This window comes from Natator depressus, chromosome 1, assembly GCF_965152275.1.
Source record: "Natator depressus isolate rNatDep1 chromosome 1, rNatDep2.hap1, whole genome shotgun sequence".
Taxonomy (NCBI): Eukaryota; Metazoa; Chordata; order Testudines; family Cheloniidae; genus Natator; species Natator depressus.
In genome coordinates, this window is record NC_134234.1 from 321,569,665 (window position 1) to 321,593,174 (window position 23,510).

Consider the following 23,510-nt stretch of genomic DNA (forward strand, 5'->3'; position numbering starts at 1 on the left):
CATGCAACTACATTTAGAATTCTGTTCTTTCATCCATGTGCATTAATAGGAAACACCCAAGTTATTCATTATACATCAGTGTGAGTCTGGATCCCTCAGTAGACAATATGACCGTACTTCAAGGGAACACAGAGAAGAGGAATGGATGGATTTAAGAGGTTTATACATAGTCCATTTAAAATGTAGTGTAACACCACAAAAATAAAACACAGAGACAAAAAACCTCAACCTTTTTACACTCACTATGCCAAATGCAGAGACTATATTCTTCAGTCCATACTTTGAAAGTCCACGTAGAAGCTGTCCTTCCACACACCTTTTTACAGGCAGTTTTTTGAGGGCTGCAGCTGGATCTTTAGTCTTTGCCCACTCTTCTCTGCATTTAACTAAATATCCTTTCTCAGCTGTAACAATAATTTAAGATTAACATTTTAACTGCAAAACAAAAAATTTAAGTTGATTAAAATATTAATGTAGCTGAAAAAAACAGTGCAATTAGTGTGCTTATGTCTTAGTGAAAGTTGTTTAAAAAAAAAAAAAAAAAAAAAAAAAAAAAAGAGAGCCAAAGTCTCCTAGATTCTCTACTGGAACAGCTAATTCATTTGTTAACCTGTAGTTAAAATGTAGTAGGAGTACAGGACACATGACATGGCTAATTTAAAGCAAACGTACAAACATGTAAATATAACGGGTTAAAGTACATTTAAAATATACTCCTGTTCAATAATGTTGTTGGTATATAAATCCACCTATAAAACCTAATATTTACTACCTGTTAATATGCATTCCGTGGCTAAAATGGAAGATGCCCTTTTGAGCACAGAATCATAGGACTCGAGAGGTCATCTAGTCCAGTCCCCTGCACTCATGGCAGGACTAAGTATTATCTTGGCCATCCCTGACAAGTGTTTGTCTAACCAGCTCTTAAAAATCTCCAATGATGGAGATTCCACAACCTCCCAAGGCAATTTATTCCAGTGCTTAACCACCCTGACAGTTAGGAAGTTTTTTTCCTAATGTCCAACCTAAACTTCCCTTCCTGCAATTTAAGCCCATTGCTTCTTGTCCTATCCTCAGAGGTTTGAAAGAACAATCTTTCTCCCTCGTCCTTTAACAACCTTCTATGTACTTAAAAACTGTTATTATGTCCCCTCTGTCTTCTCTTTTCCAGACTAAACAAACCCAATTTTTTCAATCTTCTGTCGTAGGTCATGTTTTCTAGCCCTTTAATCAATTTTGTTGCTCTTCTCTGGACTTTCTCCAATTTGTCCACATCTTCCCTGAAATGTGGCATGCAGAACTGGACACAATACTTCAGTTAAGGCCTAATCAGCGCAGAATAGAGCGGAAGAATTGCTTCTCGTGTCTTGTTTACAACACTCCTGCTAATAATCCCAGAATGATATTCGCTTTTTTTGCAACAGTGTTACATTGACGACTCATATTTAGCTTGTGGTCCACTATGAACCCCAGATCCCTTTCCGCAGTACTCCTTCCTAGGCAGTCTTTTCCCATTTTGTATGTGTGCAACTGATTGTTCCTTCCTATGTGGAGTACTTTGCATTTGTCCTTATTGAATTTCATCCCATTTACTTCAGACCACAATTTGTCCAGATCATTTTGAATTATAATCCTATCCTCCAAAGCACTTGCAACCCTTCCCAGTTTGGTATCATCTGCAAACTTTAGAAGTGTACTCTCTATGCCATTATCTAAATCACTGATGAAGATATTGAACAGAACCGGACCCAGAACCGATCCCTGTGGGACCCCATTCGTTATGTCCTTCCAGCATGACTGTGAACCACTGATCACTACTCTCTGGGAACGATTTTCCAACCAGTTATGCACCCACCTTATAGTAGCTTCATCTAGGTTGCATTTCCCTAGTTTGTTTATGAGAAGGTCATGTGAGACAGTATCAAAAGCTTTACTAAAGTCAGGATATACCACGTCTACCGCTTCCCCCCATCCACAAGGCTTGTTACCCTGTCAAAGAAAGCTATCACATTTGTTTGACAAGATTTGTTCTTGACAAATCCATGCTGACTGTTAGTTATCACCTTATTATCTTCTAGAAAACAAACTTTCTACCTTTTGAAGGACTTATATTGTGCCCCTCACCATCAACTTTAGCTACGTGAGCCCAGATTATCCCCCTACTTAAATCTGTGCATGGATCTCCTCTCCTCCGTGAATACATGGCTCAGGATCTCCCCAGGACCATCCCCTCACTCCTCACCAGACCAGACCCTGCTGAAAGCATTCTCTCCACCATGGGGTCCACACAAGAGGAAGGAGTGAAGAATGGGTAGGATGCAGGTTGTCCTCCCTCTGGTCCCATGCAGCTTCCCAAAAAGAGTTAACAACAGCCCCAGGTTGTGTTAACTTTTTTGCATCCCTTTTCACCCCAAGAGCAGCTGCTCTGCCAGGGAGTGGCAGATGGGAGACTGCTAAAGGCAGAGCTGATGCAGAAGTTCAGGTTGTGGAGTAGTTTTTCCATGGGAAAGGTAATCCTGCACAACCCACAACAAGATGTTCAGGAAATCTCTACAAAGAAATCCTCGCCAAGATACTCAGACAAGAAGTCCCCTTCCAGTTGCTTTTTTACTACAGGAGGGGGTGATCCATCAATGGTTTGTTGTTAAGAGCTTGCTGAAAGCTTTTAAACAGAAAGGACAGTTCCAGTGCTGACAAAGTTTACCGTATACAGAAATGTGAATGTCTATATGCACTTCAATTAAAAAAAGTTTAACCTTCCCTCCATAAATACTGTTCTGTTCATTTATGTGTAAAATATTTCTTAGAACCTACCTCCAGGCCGTGGTTTTAATATTAAATCCATTACTTCATTCCAGTTGTTTTGTAGAATAGCTCTAAAATGAAACAGAAAATTCATTGGTTTCAGAGTAACAGCCGTGTTAGTCTGTATTCACAAAAAGAAAAGGAGTACTTGTGGCACCTTAGAGACTAACCAATTTATTTGAGCATAAGCTTTCGTGAGCTACAGCTCACTTCATCGGATGCATACTGTGGAAAGTTTAGAAGATCTTATTATATACACACAAAGCATGAAAAAATACCTCCTCCCACCCCACTCTCCTGCTGGTAATAGCTTATCTAAAGTGATCACTCTCCTTACAATGTGTATGATAATCAAGGTGGGCCATTGGCCAAGGTTAGTCTCTAAGGTGCCTTTTCTTTTTTAGAAAATTCATTAGCTATTATAAAAACAGGAACAGATTTTAGGGATATACTTAAGTTCTCTGAAAACCAAAATATTCTATAAATTTTACATTTCATCTACAGCCAATATCGTCCAAGACAGCTGATACAGCTGCTTACATAGTTTCTGTTCCTGATGCTAAAGTTAAAATTGACACACAATATCATGACTGAAACTTTCCAGAGAGAAAATAAATAAATAAACATACCCAGATGTAACATTATACAAAGATACAAATTTCAAAATATGATTCTTTAGTACACACAATAAAATCATCAATTATTTAAAAAAACCCATACCTTCCAACTTGATATGTAGGAACAGCCGTGGTTCCAAATCTTTGCATTCCATAATAATTAATAAATCCAATTTCCCTGAGAGAGTGCATTGCTTGCTGTACTTGATCATCAGTTCCTGTTATATTTCTAACACAAAATTATTTTTAAAAATCCACCCAACAGTAAAACCATCTCAAATTACAGCCATCAGATCAGTTTGAACTTGTACTCTTAGGCTCCTGAAAGCAGTCATTATCAGTATTAAAAGTCAACATAAATTGTATACAGCATTTCCTAAATCCAGCAAGTTCCCTCCCCCACACCTTGATTGAGAAAAGTTTCAGAGTAGTAGAAAAGTAGTCTCAGATCCCCTGGTATCCTCCCTACTTTATGGCTGAAAAACTCTGACTTGATTAAGAAAGCCATCAATGGCAAAGTCCTGGCATATAGCAGCATTTTACCTGAGAACAACTGTGAAATGGTTCCCTTGCAGTTCTCCCAATTTCAGCGGATGGTTCTTGTAACTAAAATTTCCCAACTTAAAGTTCATCAAACATTTGTTCAAATGAGCAAGTCTTTGTGCAGTGATTCTAAAAAGAAAAAAAAGAAAAAAGACAGTGACCAAGCTATTCTCAGAAAAGCTCATGGGTAAGTATTTATGGAAATGCCAGGGTTTCAAGCTAAAACACCATTACAAGAAACAGGAGTATAACTCCCTTAGTTTCTCTGCTTTTTGTGTATTGCCTCCAAAAAATATTCTAAATGAATCATCTAAAAGGATAGGGCACATTATTCTCAAGCCCCATCTACACAAGAAAACTAATCCATTACTGACAAAGCTATGTCAACAACAAGTTTCCTGGGACCTATGCTGGAAGACTAATTGGCAAAAAATGTTAATACAAAGTTATGTTTGCCCCATGCTCATTCATGCTCTTCCCTTTCCCAGGAAATTGTGGGAGAACTTGTCTGTTCTTCTCAGTACACAAGGAAGCAGGGGAAATGTGGGAAGGCATTATCAGCATGAATGATTTAGTCTGCATCCTCACTGCAAAGTGGGCTTGTTACCAGCCTGAAAGCACAACTCAGGCTTTAGGCTACAGCAGGAGTTCCCAAAATTTTTGCCAGCGTGACCCCAGTTTGATTAATTATTTCCTTCAAGAACCCTAGCATGGAGGACACCATTTTGTCCTCTGCACTGCATGACCCCATGCGTATGGTGCATGCAAGGTCATGCTGTGCAAAGGATGCCATTTTATAAAGCAAAATGGCATCCTCCATGCATTGTGACCTCGCATGCACTGTACATGTGAGGTCACGCTATGCAGAGAAAAATGGCGTCCTCCGCACACTAGGGATTGCCACGATTCCATCTGGGGTTATGATCCAGTTTGGGAACCGCTGACCCACAGCCCCCAACAAGCCAGGTAGTCGGGGCCCGAAAACACCACTAAATTTGAATGAGAGAGCTCTGTGTGTGGATGGAAGTGGGGGTCGGGACAACACACAACTTAGCTCTGCAGTGAAGATAAACCCGTACTGATGCTTCAGAATGCTTTGCGAACAGAGTACATTAGCACTGTAGGACAAAGTTTTACACCTAAGGCAGAACTCAGGTTTAGGTCACAAGGGATCTGACCACTACTGAAAAATGCTGTCAATAAAAATATTATCCCTCCTGAACCTGCATTTGAAAATGATTAAGTTGCTACTACAGATGGGACAAAACTGTTTTCAAACACTTACAGAAAGCATGACTGAGACTGGGTGGATATAGGAATCCTTAGAGATTTCACAAAAAGAAAAAGGGCCACAAGTACTCCTTTTCTTTTTGCGGATACAGACTAACACGGCTGCTACTCTGAAACCTGTCATTATGCAAGTTAGAGATTTCAGTGTACTGAACTGAGAATCAAGCATGCCAATCCCACTTATGGTTACAGGCATTGTATACGTTGTGACAAAGTTCCTGCTCTACCTTGGTGGGTCTTGTGCTTATTGGCAGATTTGCTCGCCTTGGAGCTTCACGGCAGCCCTCAGCTTGGGTGTTTTTCTGAACCCACAGTCCAGGTCGACGACTTCTGTGTCTGACCAGGAGTTGGAAGGATTTGGGGGGAACCCGGGCCCATCCTCTACTCCGGGTTCCAGCCCAGGGCCCTGTGGAATGCAGCTGTCTAGAGTGCCTCCTGGAACAGCTGTGCGACAGCTACAACTCCCTGGGCTACTTCCCCATGGCCTCCTCCCAACACCTTCTTTATCCTCACCATAGGACCTTCCTCCTGGTGTCTGATAATGCTTGTACACCTCAGTCCTCCAACAGTCCGCGTTCTCAGTCTCAGCTCCTAGTGCCTCTTGCTCCCAGCTCCTCACATGCACACCACAAACTGAAGTGAGCTCCTTTTTAAAACCCAGGTGCCCTGATTAGCTTGCCTTAATTGATTCTAGCAGCTTCTTGATTGGCTGCAGGTGTTCTAATCAGCCTGTCTTAATTGTCTGCAGAAGGTTCCTGATTGTTCTGGAACCATCCCTGTTCCCTTACCCAGGGAAAAGGGACCTACTTAGCCTGGGGCTAATATATCTGCCTTCTATTACTCTCCTATAGCCATCTGGCCCGACCCTGTCACAACGTCTTTACTTGAGCAGCAAGCTAAGCACATCCCCCACTCCTAGGATGTCAATCCCAGCTTTTACTTGTCTCTTTACAGGAAACTTAACGGGTATTGAGAAATGTTCAGTCTAACTGGAGAAGTGAATAATTTAGGGTATAAGGCAGAAGAAAACAAAACAAAACATCCTAGAAGGAAGACATCAATTAATCTTTTTTGTTTTGTACTCTGCTTTTTAAAATCTAGCACGTCTCCCCTGCTACAGAAGCAACTGTCAAGTGCAGGGGTGGGCAAACTACGGCCCAGGGGCCGCATCCAGCCTGTCAGACGTTTTAATCCAGCCCTTGATCTTCTGCCGAGGAGCAGGGTCCAGGGCTTGCTCTGCTCCAGCCGGTGAGCGGGGTCGGGGCTTGCCCCACTCCGTGCATGCCGTGGTTCCATGCGGCTCCCGGAAGCAGCGGCATGTCCCCCCTCTGGTTCCTATGCACAGGGGCAGCAATGGAGCTATGCACGCTGCCCCCACCCCAACTGCCACTCCCGCAGCTTCCATTGGCAGGGAACCGTAGCCAATGGGAGCTGCAGGGGCGGCGCCTGCGGATGGGGCAGCATGCAGAGCCACCTGGGCCACACCTCCGTGTAGGAGCCGGGAGGGGGGACATGTCACTGCTTCCAGGAGCTGCTTGAGCTAAGTGCCTCATGGAGCCTGCACCCCCAACCCCCTGCCCCAGCCCTGATCCCCCTCCCGTCCTCCAAACCTCTCAGTCCCAGCCCGAAGCACCCTCCTGCACCCAAAACCCCTCATCCCCAGCCCCACCCCAGAGACCAAAGGCCCACCCACCCCTCCCCGCACCCTAACCCTCTGCCCCAGCCCAAAGCTCCCTCCCACACCCTGAGCTCCTCATTTCTGGCCCCACCCCAGAGCCAGCACCCCCAGCCAGAGCCCTGACCCCATCCCACATCCCAATCCCCAATTTTGTGAGCATTCATGGCCTGCCATACAATTTCCATACCCAGATGTGGCCCTCGGGCCAAAAAGTTTGCCCACCTGTGGTCTAGTGCCTCTGTCTCTCTCCAAGCCTACATTCCACTCTGACTGCTCAACAAACTGTGCCCCTTTTCCTCCCATTTCCCTGGTCCAAGGCTGCACGAACCCTAGAACAGCACCCCAGAGCTGGGCACCCACCCTCCTTTTGTGCAGATGCTCTGCAACAAACGGAACCTCCAAGCTTTAAGTGCCAGACAAATGTGAGTGCATCTTTGGCCAGGTCTACACTACAGAGTTTTGCTGGCATAACTATGTTGGTTAGGAGTGGGAGTAGGGGAATTAAAATTTTTATTAAAGCTGTTAAAAATTATATAGTACACAGGTTAAGAAAAGAGCGTCTGTATATCTGGGTAGAGTGCTTAGATTATCCACAAATACAAAGTTTGTTTTAAAAGTCATAAGATACATATAGTGCATAAACAGCAATAACCCACATTTAGGTGAATGAATTTAACAGTACAGTTTAGATATTAGCATCCAAGTATTCGGGTACATTGCTCATGACAAGTTATACAGAGAGTTTGTTGCGGAAAGCTAATATAGCAATGAGTGACAATTGTCCCTCAGTAATTGAGAATTTAGGGTAGGTTGTCCATTTAGAAAATACAATCCAGGAGGAAAGTATTTCAGATACTTTCCTGACTGGGCTTCTCATCGGCACTCCAGCTCATCCCTCCTGGTATTGCCAATATCTGGTGATGTGTTCTATGTAAATGTCCCTTGACCACCTAATGGCGTCTGACACCATGAGTTGCCACATCAGCCTACCGTAACGCTGACCAATTCTGCATTCTCTCAACACTCACTGGTTACTGGGGTCCCATGGGCCCAGGGCTCCAACGATCAGTGCATGTCTCTGAACCTGCTAGCCCTTGGCTCTCAAGGTTTTGGACAGAGGGGGACGTATTTCTCCACCTTTCGAGCACGGGCATTGTGGAAGGCAGGGTCCTGTTCTCTAAAGGCACTGTTACGTCCACCATCATGATCTTCTGGTCCTTGTTGGTGATGATCATGTCCAGCCGCCGTTGGCTGTCTGTTCCAGGGATGGCGGAGTTCACGGCCACCTTCCGTATGGGTGGCAGGATGACTTTGACTAGGCGAACTTGGATGGCGTTGCGTCAGAGCTTCCAGGCTCTGGAATGGGGCTTGCAGCTACACAGGACGTGGGGTAGTGTCTCATTGGCATAGCCACACTTCATGCATCACTTGTCCTGATTCCCGTGGCTGATGGCTCCGTTCAGTGGAATGCAGTTGAGCTTAGCCCTGTGGATGAACCTCCAGTTGGCAAATCGGGTGAAGCTGCCCCTGGGGAGGAAGTGGTTGCTGGCGTCCCACTTGCACGTCACCTCAAACGCCTTGCCCTGGTTCGGCTTCTGTTTCAGGTTTTCCACGTATTGGCAGCGGATGGCATGTTTCAGGGTCCTCTCCAGCATGGTTCTAGCTTTTGCAGTGAGGATTGTGTGCTCTGCATTCTTCACCTGTGGCATTAGGACTCCCAGCTCCTGGCGTTCCTTGCACCATGTCCAGCGGCAGCCAATACGCTTCTCCAGTTGTTGTGTAGCATTGGGAGCATGAGTCAGGAGTGAAGCAAAGTCTCCCCAGTCTCTTCCAAATTCAACTTCCAGTGAGCCACTCAGGTAGGTGGCAACATCTTGATTGGAGGGAGTCCTGGCGATTCACTTCTTGATGACATCCCACATGGCACTTTCTGCAGTGTTCCTCACCATGACATCCAGGCATGTCAGAAGGCAGAAGTGATCACTGCAATGTCGCACAGATCACCATAGTAGGAACGTTGGCTCTGCCCTGCCTGTTCGAGATGTACACCAGTTCATTGCTGGCTCTCTGGGGAAGAAACACCCACTTCTTCACTAGCTGCCTGGTGATGCTGTCTGCCTTGTTCAGAGGTACCTTCGCCACGGCAGATCCCCTCAGGATGAATGAGACCCGGGGGATCAGGAAGGTGTTCAAGGCGTTGATCTTCTGCCATGGTGCCAGTAGGGAGGAGTTGATCCTGGCCACATCTCGTAGGATCTCCGCAATGGTATCCTCAGGTGTCTGCTGGATGCAGAAACCCATGGGCATGCTGAGATGTTGGTACGCTTGCCCATCCTTGAGGAAGATCATAGGTTCACCCTCGATCTGAAAAGGTGTCGTATGGACCAAGTCCCTTCTACTGCCATCGATATGCAGGGATGCGCACTTCCTAGCACTGAAGCGGAGTCCCATCCAGTTGGCAGCCTGGCTAATGATGTCAAGCATTTGCTGGAGACACTCAGGGTTGTCTGCGATCAGGACCAGATAGCCCGTGTAGGCCAGAATATTCACGCTGTTGCCATACAGGTCAAAACCGCCTAGACTGCTGGAGATGGCTTGAATGAGCAACTCCATGGCTAAGTTGAAAACGATGGGGCTGAGGGAACAACCTTGCTCTCCAACAGGACTAATCAGACTTGTAAACAACATAGCTATTCTGGCAAAAAGTCCCCTAAAGACACACATCTTATACCAGCAAAAAGCCAGTACAAGATGCATCTCCACTAGGGGGCTTTGCTGGTGCAGCTATACCAGCAGAACTAATGTAGTACAGATTAGCCCTTTAATTCTTTCTATGGGGAGTTTCATCCTGGGTCCTTATTCATCAACAGCCCTCAATGTGCATGTTATCACCACCTTTCACCATTGCACACAAAATAACTTGCAAAGATAATTTATTAGAACATTTAACAATTGGTCCCCAAGAAACACCCCACATTTCTGTGCAGGATCAACAGGCTCTAGGGATCTCTCAGGACTCAATCTAGAATATGTATGATCATCAGTTGATGCACTTGTTCTTCAAAGTGTGGGATTCATCAGATGGACCCACAAATTACTAATCTTCACACTCAAGCAGGTAATCTCATTTAACCAGATTGTATGGTGTACTCTGTTCAGAGGTGTGTGTGTGTGTGTGTGTGAGAACACATGTATACATACCAAATTGTAACAGCTGAATAACATAATCTGTCTTCTCTATGGAGATCAGTTTGGGAACCTCTAGTTTAAATTTAAGAGTCCCATAGTTATTGAATGGGGTTGCAAAAAGCCACAAAAGAGTCATGACATGGTCTCCAAATGTTGTATTGTGAAATGTATACACACAAGGCTGCTATACTATGGTACATCTTCATTTTTTGATGCAATATTACAATGCAATGCCAAAGAACCGCACCACTGTTTTGTGATTTTTCGGAGACTCCATCAAATTGCATCTCACCCACTTAGGCTAGCTCTGGGAGTACATTATAGCAGAGCACCAGCTTTGCTATAGTAAAGGTTAAGACCGGCTTCCTGTTCAAAACAAGATTCTAAGTCCTCTAAAATCTGCAGAGATAGTAAGTTATACTGACCTAAGTGCCAGTATAGACAGTTTCTCCTACCAGCATAGCTACCACCTCTCACGGAGGCAGGGGTTATTAAGCTGTCAGCAGAGTTCTCTCCCGTCGGCATAGAGCATCTTCACCAAAAGCACTACAGCAGTACAGCTGCGCCACTGAAAATGATGGAGTTCTCATGGCTACGGCTACACTACAACTATCTAAACAACCATTAACTACCAACACTTCTTTCTGTTCAAAAAAAAAGGGGGGAGGCAATAAAATGGTAAAAAAAACCAACAATAATTAAACAAGGAAAACACTTTGTTAATGCAGAGTTAAGGTTGCCGGAGAGAACTCATGCCCTCCCAGAACATGAATCCAGTCAAGCTCAAACTTCTGAAAACCCAGCACACACAGAGTTAAGGTAAATGCCCATGTAACCTTAACTCTGTCCTCTGAGCAGGATACCACCTAAACCTAGACTTTTCCATACCCATCACAAAATTCACAGACTGCTCTCATCTCCCATCTCATTACTGGCAATATCCATGGCAAGCAGGCTGCAGTGCCCTGCTACTGACACCACCTATGCAATTCTGTATCACAATGATGAGGAATGGAGCCTCAGGTACACGTGAACCTCTTTCCTTTGATAACACACTGTGGAAAGAGGGAGGGGCTTGGGCTCAGACTCAGATCTTCCAATATCAGAGACCAAACAGTCCCACTTACCTCCTCCACCATTCAGTACAGCTATGGCTACCTCTAACACGGTAATTCCCAGTAGCTATTGCCAGCTCCAATGGGGGGCAGGGGGGAAGCAGAGTTAAGGTTATGTGGCATTTACCCTAACACCGTATTTCCTGATTTTCAAGAGTTTTGCTGAACTCAGTGTTCTGGAAGGGCACAAGCTGTTACCAGCAACCTTACCTCTGTGTTAACAAAGTTTTTACCATTTAACCAAGGAAGGAGCTGTTCCTCCTCATTCTTTCTTCACCTTGGAGCAAGGAGCAGTTCTGGTTCTCCTTCCTGAATGCTCAGAGGGAGTTATGTAAGGAAGGAAGAAGATGGGTTCCCAGTGACAGGGTGGATCACATTAACAACAGATAGGTGGGTCCCACACCACCACTCAGCATCCTTCTGATATCTTGCAAGGGTTATATAACATGGGAGCAGTCCTGTGATCAACTCTCTGCTCACTATGTGTCTGCTTACTATGTGTCTCAGATCAGGTGCAGCTCCAATCAGACCAATGGACCCCAAGCAACCTACATATGACTCAGAAGCTGTAGCCTGAGTACCACTGGTTTTACAAGATAAACAGTTACGGTATAACTCTTCTTGAAATAAAAGGGTTCCATAGTATCTACAACATTTGTTTAGTGACTGTGGTCCTGATTCGGTAAAGCGACTAGAGCACACGCTTAAGTGCATTGCTGAATCAGGACCTGACTCTGCAACTTCTGTTTGATATGCAATAGTGTTTTCTCCATGTAAAGCTAACCTACCTTAAACAAAGTCCATGCTATCGATGAACAAAATAAAGAGTGCACATACTATATTTAATAAACCAACATGTTTTACGTGCGCTACATATTATCCAAGATTCTTAAATGTTTATTAAGACAGCCAAATTACCTTGTTATAAGAATTTACTTGCAACATATTTTCACTTACCGAAGAACAGCAATCTCTTGAACTGTAATAGCTCTTTTATCTTTGGTCCCCATGTAGGAAAATATATTTGGCTTAACTCTTTAAAAAAAAAAAAAAAAAAAAGTGATGAAAATATCAGATTTGATACTGAAGGAGACCCAAGCCCCATACAATTAGGCCAAAGATAAACTGTAATCTCACTAGCATATTATATATATAAAACTAAACTAACAACTTTTTTATTAGATTTTACATGCACAAAAAATAGGGAATTTTAAGTTACAATCTCCACACAAGCTGTACTGCAACTTGACCCCATTATATATATATAATATTTTCTATTGCTGTATATGGCATTATTATAAGGCAGGAAAGTTACCATATATTTTGTTAGCAAATATGGTAGAACCTCAGAGTCATGAAGACTCAGGAATGGAGGTTGTTCGTAATTCTGAAATGTTTGTAACTCTGAACAAAATGTTATGGTTGTTCTTTCAAAAGTTTACAACTTAACATTGACTTGATACAACTTTGCTGCTGCTTTTAACCACCTTAATTTAAATGAAACAAGCACAGAAACAGTTTCCTTGCCTTGTCAAATCTGTTTTTAAACTTTCCCTTTATTTTTTGTTAGTTTACATTTAACACAGTACTGTACAGTATTTGTTTTTTTGTTTTGGTCTCTGCTGCCTGATTGCGTACTTCCGGTTCCAAATGAGGTGTGTGGTTGACCTGTCAGTTTGAAACTCCAGTGTTCGTAACTCTGAGGTTCTACTTTAACAATCATAAAGGAGTCCTCTTGCGTATAGGCAGTATTGTCACTGTTACTTTGAATAATTTGCTTCGTGTGTGGGTGTATAAAGTAAAAAAATTCAATGGAATAATGCACAACAAATCAATCACTATTAAAAAAAAAAACCCTCAGTGCATGCTTATTTTTCTGTGTGAAATTCAAATAGTGCATTTATCTCTATGTGCGGCTATCTGTATACCAAACACTACACTCATATAAGCATACAGTCAGTGCACTTCAATATTGTTCCGTTTCCATAACTGTTTCTTTCCCTCTCAACATCGTCGTTTTCCCTTGCACTCCAGGCAGGATAAGAGAAATGTTGCTGTCAGTAGATTCCCTGCTATCCCACTTGTGCGTACCAGGTGGTAGCACTATTGCCATTACATGCATAATCTCTACCAAGCTTTCCATGGACCGCTGGAGTAGCATGTTCCCAGGCATCCTGTTTTTCAAATACAAGTACCACCTTCACCAAGGTGGTGCTGATTTCTCAGAGCCAAACATTCAGAAGCTTGGATTGTGAACTCTCACTTATAAAACAGCTAGTGAGGACTGTCACTGATGGGGATGGGAGGACAAATACACAAAGGCTTGCTTGGCCACAAAGAAAGGCAGAAAGCCAAGGCTTATGTGACTGGTGAATCCCTCACAGCAAGCAGAAGGAGACTGGTCACCACCTACCTTTCATAGAAAAAGGAGTTACAATGATTAGGACAGGACAAAGAAAGAAAAATCTCAGTTACAGCTTGTTTACACATGGAGCTACTGCGTTTTAAAGTTTACACTCTACCTTAATCTGAACTAACTGCCCCAACTGCAGTGGCTACAATAACTGATTTGCATATGAATGACCGCAACGATATTTTTAAGTACATCCACTGTATGTTTGGACAACTGCACATTTAAAATCCCTAAAGTAAAAGATATGCTGCATGGCCTGGTCTTCACTGGGGCCTGGTCTACGCTAAAAAGTTAGGCTGACCCAGCTACATCGCTCAGGGGTGTGAAAAATCCACACCCCTGAGTGACACAGTTAAGCCGATCTAACCCCAGAGTGGACAGTGCTAGATCAACAGAAGAACTGTTCCATCGACCTCGCTACTGCCTCTCAAGAAGGTGGATTACCTACACCAATGGGAGAATCTCACACTCACTTGCCACAGCAGTGCAGCTGCAGCACTGCAACTGGGCCGTTGTACTGTTTCAGGTATAAACAAGCCCTGAGAATAAAAGTGCACACTTAACTTCAGTTAAGAATGCACCAACTCAGGGTAAAATCCTAGTGAATACAAGACAGTTTGTAGTCTTCATGCAAGTTAGGCGGTCAAACACAAATCTTTCCCTCACTGAAGACCAAGCCTGAAAGCATGCCTGACAGTATGCCATTTTTTATTGTTTAGAACTATTTTCTTAACATAGCGAAGCATTTCAAATGTGACCTCCTAAAACAAAAATATTTTGCAGTTACCAAATATATTGTGACAATACATTTCCTGTGTGGTTTTGGCATACGGATTTTAAAGCAGAATGTTTACATTAAATATTTAGTTGTTTTTGTTGTGTCTCAAAGCAACAAAATAATATTCTTACCTTAAAAATTTTGATAGTACATTAATAGCATCCATTGTATCCTTGTTTTCCTTGTATAATACAAAGTGGCAGTAGCTTCCCCTAGATTTTGGCCATGAATGTTTTCTTGGATCTTTAAAACAAAGAGTTAAGACATATAAAAGGACAATTTGTAAACTACATTATCAGTTGTTATCCTCGTTTGCAATCAGGGTTCATTTACTTGCCACAGCAGTTTCCATTTTCAAACAAACACGTGACTCTCAGTGACTTCAATTAGCTTCCATCTGCTTCTTTCTTAAGAAAATAAAAGTACTGAATGGAAGAAGTTGGTCCAGTAAAAGATTACCTCACCCACCTTGTTTCTCTGGCAGTTATGAAGTATGAAAAAAATGCACTTTCTGCAGATCCACTGTGGTGTAAATTTATACTGCAATACAAGATTTTAGCCGTGTGACTTACACAAACATTACCAGGAGTTGCATGACAAAAGAAAGTGTCCTTCTGTTGGAATATTTTCCCAGTGGTTTATTTGTTGCCCCAACCCCAATCTCATTCTGACTGAAGTAAATCCAAGTTTTACCAGCGGCTTCACTTTGAACAACGTCCAGCACTTTGGGTTTGATGCAATGCTTGTTGAACCAAATGGGAAGACTCCACTGGTCATTGGATCAAGCAAGCCCTTTATATTCTTCACAAAAAGCAAACTATGTTATTTTAAGGATGGCATTAATAATGTATTATTTATTTCTATAGCATCGTGCATGCAACACTAGAGCTTGGGTTATATCATATACAAATTTTAAGGGCTTTATAATTGGTAAGAATTCACTTTGAGTTGAAGTTTGGTAACCAAGTCTCACAACGGAGTTAAATTTGGGCCAATTTTCTAAATTAATTAATAATTCAAATTCACCTTGGATATTTTCAAGTTATGCAATGTGTCTCTAGTCTAAAATATGGTTCATGATATTGTTTAATCATTTTTGGTTTCATAGAAAGGGAAGCAAGACTGCCAAAATATTAAAGTCATTACTGCACAGTAACGTTTTCAAAGATAAATGTGCATTGCATAATCATCTATCATTGTGGGCCCAATCCTCCTCCCATAGAGGCCAACAAGAGGCACTTGACTTCAGTGGGAGTAGGAACAGGCCCTTTGGGGTTGTTGGTTTTTTTTTTATAAAAGGCATAAAAACTAACAGCTTGTCTAAATGGAAAAGTTTTACACGTATAAAACCACCATGTGGACACTCTCATATAAGAGTGTCTTTTTCATTTTATCTTAAACCCCTTCCCAGGCAACGAAAGCTAAATTGAAAAAAAGTACTCTTATTCCAGTATAAGTGTGTCCACATGGGGGGAGGAGTGGTGGTGGTGGAGGTGGTGGTTTTACACATACTACTAATCTTTGTTTAAATTAACATTTTAGGTTATACCGAAAAATACTTATCTCCTGTAGGGAAGGCCTAGGTTTAAAATATGGATTTTTTAAATAAAAACTGACAAAAGCCTGAAAGAGGAGTTGGTGTTTTTTAAGGAAGCAATATCATCAGCCCTAACTCCTCACTGAAAGATAACGCCTCACACGGAGTACTACAATATTTAGAGAGAACACAAGCAGAGTTGCCTCTGTCTCCCTTGGGAAAAAAAAATACCAGGAACATTTGTATGCAAACCATGGGCTGTACTGGCCATCAATGTTTAAGCGAAGTCTCCACTGAAACAAAAAAATTCTTCATAATATTAATGATATGGTCCACAGTCTTTTTGTTAGGAGTTCACTGGCTCCTGCTTATTCTCCTTCTCAATTCATCAATCCTCTGTGATCTCAATTTACTCTTGTACAAATTATAACTTTAAAGTAGCAAATTAGGTTTAAAAAACAAAGATTGCACAAAAATTTCTGCCATTAAAATAGGACAAGGGGAAAAAACGATTCACAGGGAGAATCATTTCCAAGTTGAAAGTTTCTCCATAATGCATCGATTGCTCAATTTTGCACACTTTCATTTGGATTTCTTTCAAAAACACCAGCCCTGATCAAAACCAGAGTAAGGCAACCTGGGAACCTAAGCACACACCATACCATCTGCTACTACAACCCCATGCCCATGCCATGGCCCCATCCATCCCCCTTGGAGTGGGGTGGCTGGAGTCTCTCCCTTGCCAGAGAAGCAGGGATGGCACCATAGCCCACATTACTTGGATAGCTGGGTGGAGCTGCCTCCCCTCTCTTTCTCCTGCTGCACATACAGTCCTCTGCTGGGGTGGTGTTGTCACAGCCTCCCAGATCAATGGGTCTTGGAGTCAACACCCCATTGAGATGAATAAGACAATTCATACCTCTCAGAGGTATTGCTTCAGGCTATCTGCACATTCAGGCAGACATTGCTGCATCACTTATTCTTGATTCATGTTTTCAAGCTTTTTATTACAACCACAAGGGCTAAAAACTTGTTTGTTTTTTTTAATGAAACCTATGAATCTGATGTAAAACTCACAGGACTCTGGGAATTGGGACTCTAAACATAGAACTATGAAGTGAAATCCTGCCTTACTGACACCAAAGGGAATTTCACCATTGATTTCAATGGGGCCAGGATCTCACTCACTCATCATCCCTATGCCTTAATCCAGCCCTGGTCCTGATCTTGCAAGCCATTCCATGTGGGTGGACTATTGGGTCCGCACCAAGTGACTTGCAAGACAGAAGCCCATAACTGCATGTGTGAAGGGTGCAGCACCAGCTTCGTCACTTTCTGTGAAAACTTAACATTGCTTATACATAGATTTTATATTTAATTCTTGTTAGTTTGGCCAATGCTTTCACTATTTAGTGTGTCTGAATGGTTGGCATTTCATTTTACCAGCATGAAATACCAACATATCTTACCTGTTGCAGTTCTGACCTCTGTCCCAATGTATAGCATAAAGAGCACAAAAGAGCAATGTTTAATTTTTAAACTATTGAAGGGTTTTAGAGGTGAACATGCAGGTTTATGGTTATGATTGTTTATGCTGTAGACTTCTATAGCATCCAACAATTACGTGGTTGGTGACAGTGATTTAGATGGTTATGCGATGGAATCGTGCAGAGGCAAACAGTAAATATACGGAAAGTTTCAATCAGAGGTACAACAAACTTCACTGTGGACAATGATGGACAGCACTGCCAACAAGTTACTGAAGTAATAAGTCCATGCCTGAAGTACTCTAAATACCACACAGACAAAAGCACTTGTAATTTAGTAAGTTAGAAAACATTCTTGTAACCCTTATCCCCACAAGCATACCTCATCATGTTTCTCATGTAAGAATAGATTACTAAATATTTCAAGTGTTTCTTGCCCACTGACCCCATTCAGGATTGAGTCCCCATGTGTTAGTCACTGCACATATGCAAGACTTAGATATGGTCCATGTCCCAAAGAGCCTATAGTCCAGTATCCCCATTCTGCAAACATTTATGCATGTTGAGTAATATTTTGCACATGGGTAGCCACTGAACTTACAAATGTAAATATGTTTGCAGGATCAGGGCCTAAGAATCTAAGTTTAAAACACATTAAATCCTACTGCATCGTATGAAGTTGTCCAGAAAAGATTTTTCCTCTAGAGAAATACTTTTTTTTTTTTTTTAAATGGACACCAGTTAAAATCTACAAATCCTATTTGTAAGGTACCTTTTAGTTATAGTTGTTCAACTTAATACAAGCACTTTGTTGTAACAATGGTTAAGGAACATAAACATCAACAGGGCACACTGAGGAAGACTATTATAACCCAAAGGAGACCAGGATTTGTTTGGAGATTACTTTTTGTACTTGTAAGTAAGCATACTCCATGCCCAAAGCATGCAACCATAGGATTAACTTGACACAGTTAATGTGATAAACCTTACACATGTAATAATAATTTATTCCAAGTTTTTGATACTTTAAATACTCTACCACGTAGCAAAAGACTTTTACATTTGCTTAAGAAAAAGTTTAAATAAAATATACTTTTATCTAAAATAAATATGTAGCCCCTATCTAATTTGCATTACAAATGCTGGAGCCCATCTACTGGCAATGAGATACAATTTATCTTAAACCTGTTCCTAACTGACTTCAGGTAAACTGAAATAAGCCTAATTTAAACCAAAATAAGAACATTCATACAGCCTATTATACTAATTTTAACTAAATCAGTTTATAAAAGCCCCACACCTTGAGTTAAACTGATGAAATTCTGTGTTTAGGCAAACCTTTAGATTTAAAATCAATTTGCCAACATGTCAAAAGTGTCAGATAATGGGCAACAATGTTTTACATATTTGTATACCAATACTGATGTGCCCCAAAATAATTAGACTACCAAAATACTTTGAAACATATTAAGTTATCTACCTTGATACTACTAAGTCCGTCATTATTCTTACTACAAAAGCAGTTCCTATAACTGATGATGGATACAGACAGTTTTCTGCTTATAACTTTAATTTTGGCAAAGCACAGGATTGTCATTAACTGGAAAGCAGAAGCAGGTTCAGCTATTTTAAAAAGATCCTATCTTTGAGAAGAGTTGCTGCTGGAAATATATTCATATATTATTTATATAAAAGGTGTAATTCTGAAAGGTAGTAAACAGGTTGGGATAAATTCTGGCCCCACTGATATGAAAGGGGGGGTTACCACTGACTTTAGTGAGGCCAGGATTTCACCCATTGAATTTATTATTATTTGTATTACCATAGCACCTAGGAACCCTAGTCCCAGACCAGGACCCCACTGTGCTATGCATTATATAAACACAGAGGAAATTTGGAATTCCTAAATTGTATGATTGTGACAACTTAATTTGGATCCAATTAGGTTCACATGATCAACATTTAGACAGTAACTATACAATAAAAACAAACACACACTCCTATGTTGTCTATTTGGCATTCAGTGAGAATCATAGAAATGTAGGCTGGAAGAGCCAGCCCTCTGTGCTGATGCAGGACCAACCTAGAACATCTCTGACAGGTGTTTGTCCAACCCGTTCTTAAAAACATCCAATACTGGGGATTCCACAACCTACTTTGGAAGCCTATTCTAGAGCTTAACTACCCTTATAGTTAGAATTTTACCCTAAGTCTCCCTTGCTGCAGAGTAAGCCCATTACTTTTTGTCCTACCTTCAGTGGACATGGAAAACAATCAATCAATCACCCTTTATAACAGTTCTTAACATATTTGAAAACTGTTATAGTCCGTCCCGTCCCCCCTGCCAGCAAGTCTTCTTCATGTACTAATACTTCTCACTTATCATAAACCCAGTAAAACAACTTTATATTTGCTACTCCATCTACTTGATTAGTGGTTTGAAGAAAAAACAAAAACCCCCACACTAATATATTTTAGCATATCTAACATGTAAGCCTCATGCCCTGTGCCATTTAGAAGTAACATACTGGATGAATAGGTACAGAAGCATGCAACAGCCTCCAAATCCAAATTATAACATACCCCTTTGTCTGAAGTATTATGTAATTTTAATTAAACATTTTGTTTTTAAATTGTAGTTCAACTTTGCAATATGAAATGATGGAGACAGTAACAAACTCACTTGCCAGTGCTTTCTTTCCAGCAGCATGGTAAGCAACAATGTATTTTTTCCCATCTCGGTCCTCTGTTTTCGTCTCTAATCCAGGAAACAAGGATTTCACAGCCTGGTGAATAATAGTTCTTTTTTCTTTCGTGTCTTCAATAACCTATATTTAACAAAGAAAATTGTCACACAAAAAGAGTTCTTTTTTTGGTCTTGTGTACATATCTTTTTGTTTGTTTTTAAACACACAAAAAAATCATTTTTCTGTTCAAAAACCAGCCTTAAGAAAACAAGCTCTGACTATGCTTTAAAGGACACATCCTACTTGCTATAATTAATTCATAAAGAGATATATACATAACTCAGCTACAAACCCTGAATCTGATGTTTCACAAATAAAAACCACAATGACATTTTTTAAATTCACCAGTTTTATTCTTAGCCAAATTTCACTGCCTGAATGAGGACTATATCCAAAATGTGTGTCTTGAGTGCACATCTGTATAGAAGCTATACAACTCGATGTGAAAAAAAAAAATGTTAATATAGGAATGCTTATTAATCCCAAACCCAATTTTTGCCCCAATTCAGCTCAGCAGTTATTCATATTTGTGTTATTTAAAAATAGCCACAAAACTCTTCTTCTTGTACCTTTTTTCTTCTTATTGTGGAAGATCAAATTCACTGTCTTCTATTAAATCAGCACATGCTATCCATGGAAACATTCTTTCATCAAAGTCCATGTTTGTTTAATCCCTTGTACATAATCATTCTATAAAATACTCAAGACACTGAAAACCTAAATATTGCATTAGCCCTAATCCTTCAAACACTTAGTCATATGCTTAATTTTATGCACGTGAATAATCCCAGTGAAACCACGGTGAGTACTCACATGCATAGTTCAGTACACTTGTAAGTCTTTGCAGGATCGAGTCCTAAACTTACAAGTTTTCAGCATCACCTACTCTGATGTAAAGCTCAACAAACTACTTATATACCTAGCATTTAGTTTCCATGCACACACCCATCTCCTTCTGCAAAAAGGACATGTTAGCCAAGTCCTTTGTATTGTTTTACCATTTTACCTCTATGGCAACACTGGTTTCTTTGTTCTTAAAAAGTTGGAGCTCTTCTAAATGCTGCTTGTCTTCATTTGACAAAACTGTAAATATTTCTTCTGAAGGATCCTAATATATATAAAATAACAGTAACTCACACAACACAGTCAGAACAAGATTTCATTAGTGACTTAATTTAAAAAAAATCTTCTAGCCATTTCTGAAAGCTACTCAAAATTTACCTCATCATCCACTGGAACAGAAAAGTCATCTAAATGGCTTATGCGCCCATCTTTTCCTATTTCATGAACAACAAAGTCTGAGTATCTAACAGAAAGAAACACAAGAGGTTAAAAAACATAGACAGGAAAGACTAAAGGCTTCTGTGAACAGAACACTATTTTTCAATAGACTTTATTCAGTTTCTAGATTAAAACTTCAGCCATTATCTACTAAAAAGCTTTCTCCCATTCCTGGAAAATTACCCAAAGGACACATTAGATACTTTCCAGAATCATCTTCAATCATCACTTGAAAACTCAATATGAAAATGATACCTATTTTTTCCCTCCATCGTAGAAGCACAAATATTGGTTTGTTACTGTTCAGTTATTCATGAATGTTAAAGCCACTAGCATTTAAAAAGAATCATAGAAATGTAGGACTAGAAGGGACCTCAATAGGTCACATAGTCCAGTCCCCTACATTGAGAAAGGAATAAGTATTATCTGGAGACCATCCCTGACAGGTGTTTGTCTAACTAGCTCTTAAACACCTCCAATGACAGAAGTAATTTGTTCCAGTGCTTAAATACCCTTACAGTTAGGAAGTTTTTCCTAATGTTGAATCTAAAGCTCCCTTGCTACAATTTAAGCCCATTACGTCTTGTCCTGTCCTCTGGTTCAAAAAAGAACTAGATAAATTCATGGAGGATAGGTTTCAGAGTAGCAGCCGTGTTAGTCTGTATCCACAAAAAGAACAGGAGTACTTGTGGCACCTTAGAGACTTACAAATTTATTTGAGCATAAGCTTTCGTGGGCTACAGCCCACTTCATCGATTGGCTGTCTGTAGCCCACGAAAGCTTATGCTCAAATAAATTTGTTAGTCTCTAAGGTGCCACAAGTACTCCTGTTCTTTTTATGGAGGATAGGTCCATCAATGACTATTAGCCTGGACGGGCAGGGATGGTGACCCTAGCCTCTGTTTGCCAGAAGCTGGGACTGGGCAACAGGGGATGGATCACTTGATGATCATCTGTTCTGTTCATTCCCTCTGAAGCACCTGGCATTGGCCACTGTTGGAAGATAGAATACTGGGCTAGATGGACATTTGGTCTGACTCAGTAAGGCCGTTTTGTTCTCCTTAACCACTGAACAGAAAAACATTTCAGCACCCTCCTTTTTATAACAACCTTTTACATACTTGAAGACAAATATCATGTCCCCGCCTCAACTCTTCAATTCTCCAGACCACACAAACCCAATTTTTTCAATCTTTCCACATAGGTCACGTTTTCTAGACCTTTAATCATTTTTGTTGCTCTCTGCTGTACTGTCTCCAATTTGTCCACATTTTCCCCCACACAATACTCCAGGTGAGGCTTATCTGTGCTGAGTAGAGTGGAAGAATTACTTATTTCTTGCTTACAATACCCCTGCTAATACACCCCAGAATGATGTTCACTTTTTTTTTTTTTTTTGCAACAGTATGACATTGTTGACTTAATGTATTTAGTTTGTGATCCACTGTAACCCCCAGGTCCTTTTCTGCAGTACTCCTTCCTAGGCAATCATTTCCCATTTTGTACTGATTATTCCTTCCTAAGTGTAGTAATTTACATTTGTCCTTATTGAATTTCATCCTATTTAATTCAGAACACTTCTCCACTTTATCAAGATCATTTTGAATTCTAATTCTGCCCTCCAAAGCGCTTGTAACCTCTCCCGGCTCAGTATCATCTGGAAACTTTATAATTGTATTCTCTATCCCATTATCCAAATAATTTATGAAGATATTGAATAGAACCAGACTTAGGAGAGATCCCTGCAGGACCCCATTTGACATGCCCTTCCAGTTCGATCGTGAACCACTGATAACTACTCTGAGTACGGTTTACCAGCCACTAGTGCACCCACCTTATAGTAGGTTCATCTACAAAGACACCAGAGAAGAGAAAGAGTATATATAAATTAGGAAAGAAAGGGAATGTAAAAAACGTTATTTGAAATTACAGGAACGTTGCAAGCGGACATTAAAAAAAAAGGGAGGGGGGAGGAAATTCTTGAGCCTTCCTTTACAGATCACTATTTTAAACTATATCCTGACTTTCAT

General features: G+C 41.0%; 1 protein-coding gene across 4 annotated transcripts in view; it reads right to left on the reverse strand.

The window, feature by feature from the left end:
* The window catches only part of PUS7 (pseudouridine synthase 7), a 42,167-nt gene that overhangs the window by 7,779 nt on the left and 10,878 nt on the right, over positions 1-23,510 (reverse strand). For 3 of the 4 annotated variants that reach the window (XM_074942495.1, XM_074942494.1, XM_074942492.1), the window contains exons 4-13: positions 21,421-21,505; positions 21,206-21,307; positions 20,136-20,280; positions 17,435-17,452; positions 14,560-14,671; positions 12,195-12,272; positions 3,966-4,094; positions 3,526-3,651; positions 2,815-2,876; positions 244-404 (exon numbers count right to left, since the gene is read on the reverse strand). In XM_074942495.1, the coding sequence (XP_074798596.1) occupies positions 244-404; positions 2,815-2,876; positions 3,526-3,651; positions 3,966-4,094; positions 12,195-12,272; positions 14,560-14,671; positions 17,435-17,452; positions 20,136-20,280; positions 21,206-21,307; positions 21,421-21,505 (1,018 nt within the window). The remainder of the gene's footprint in view (positions 1-243; positions 405-2,814; positions 2,877-3,525; positions 3,652-3,965; positions 4,095-12,194; positions 12,273-14,559; positions 14,672-17,434; positions 17,453-20,135; positions 20,281-21,205; positions 21,308-21,420; positions 21,506-23,510) is intronic. The other variant, XM_074942493.1, reaches the window with a different exon arrangement.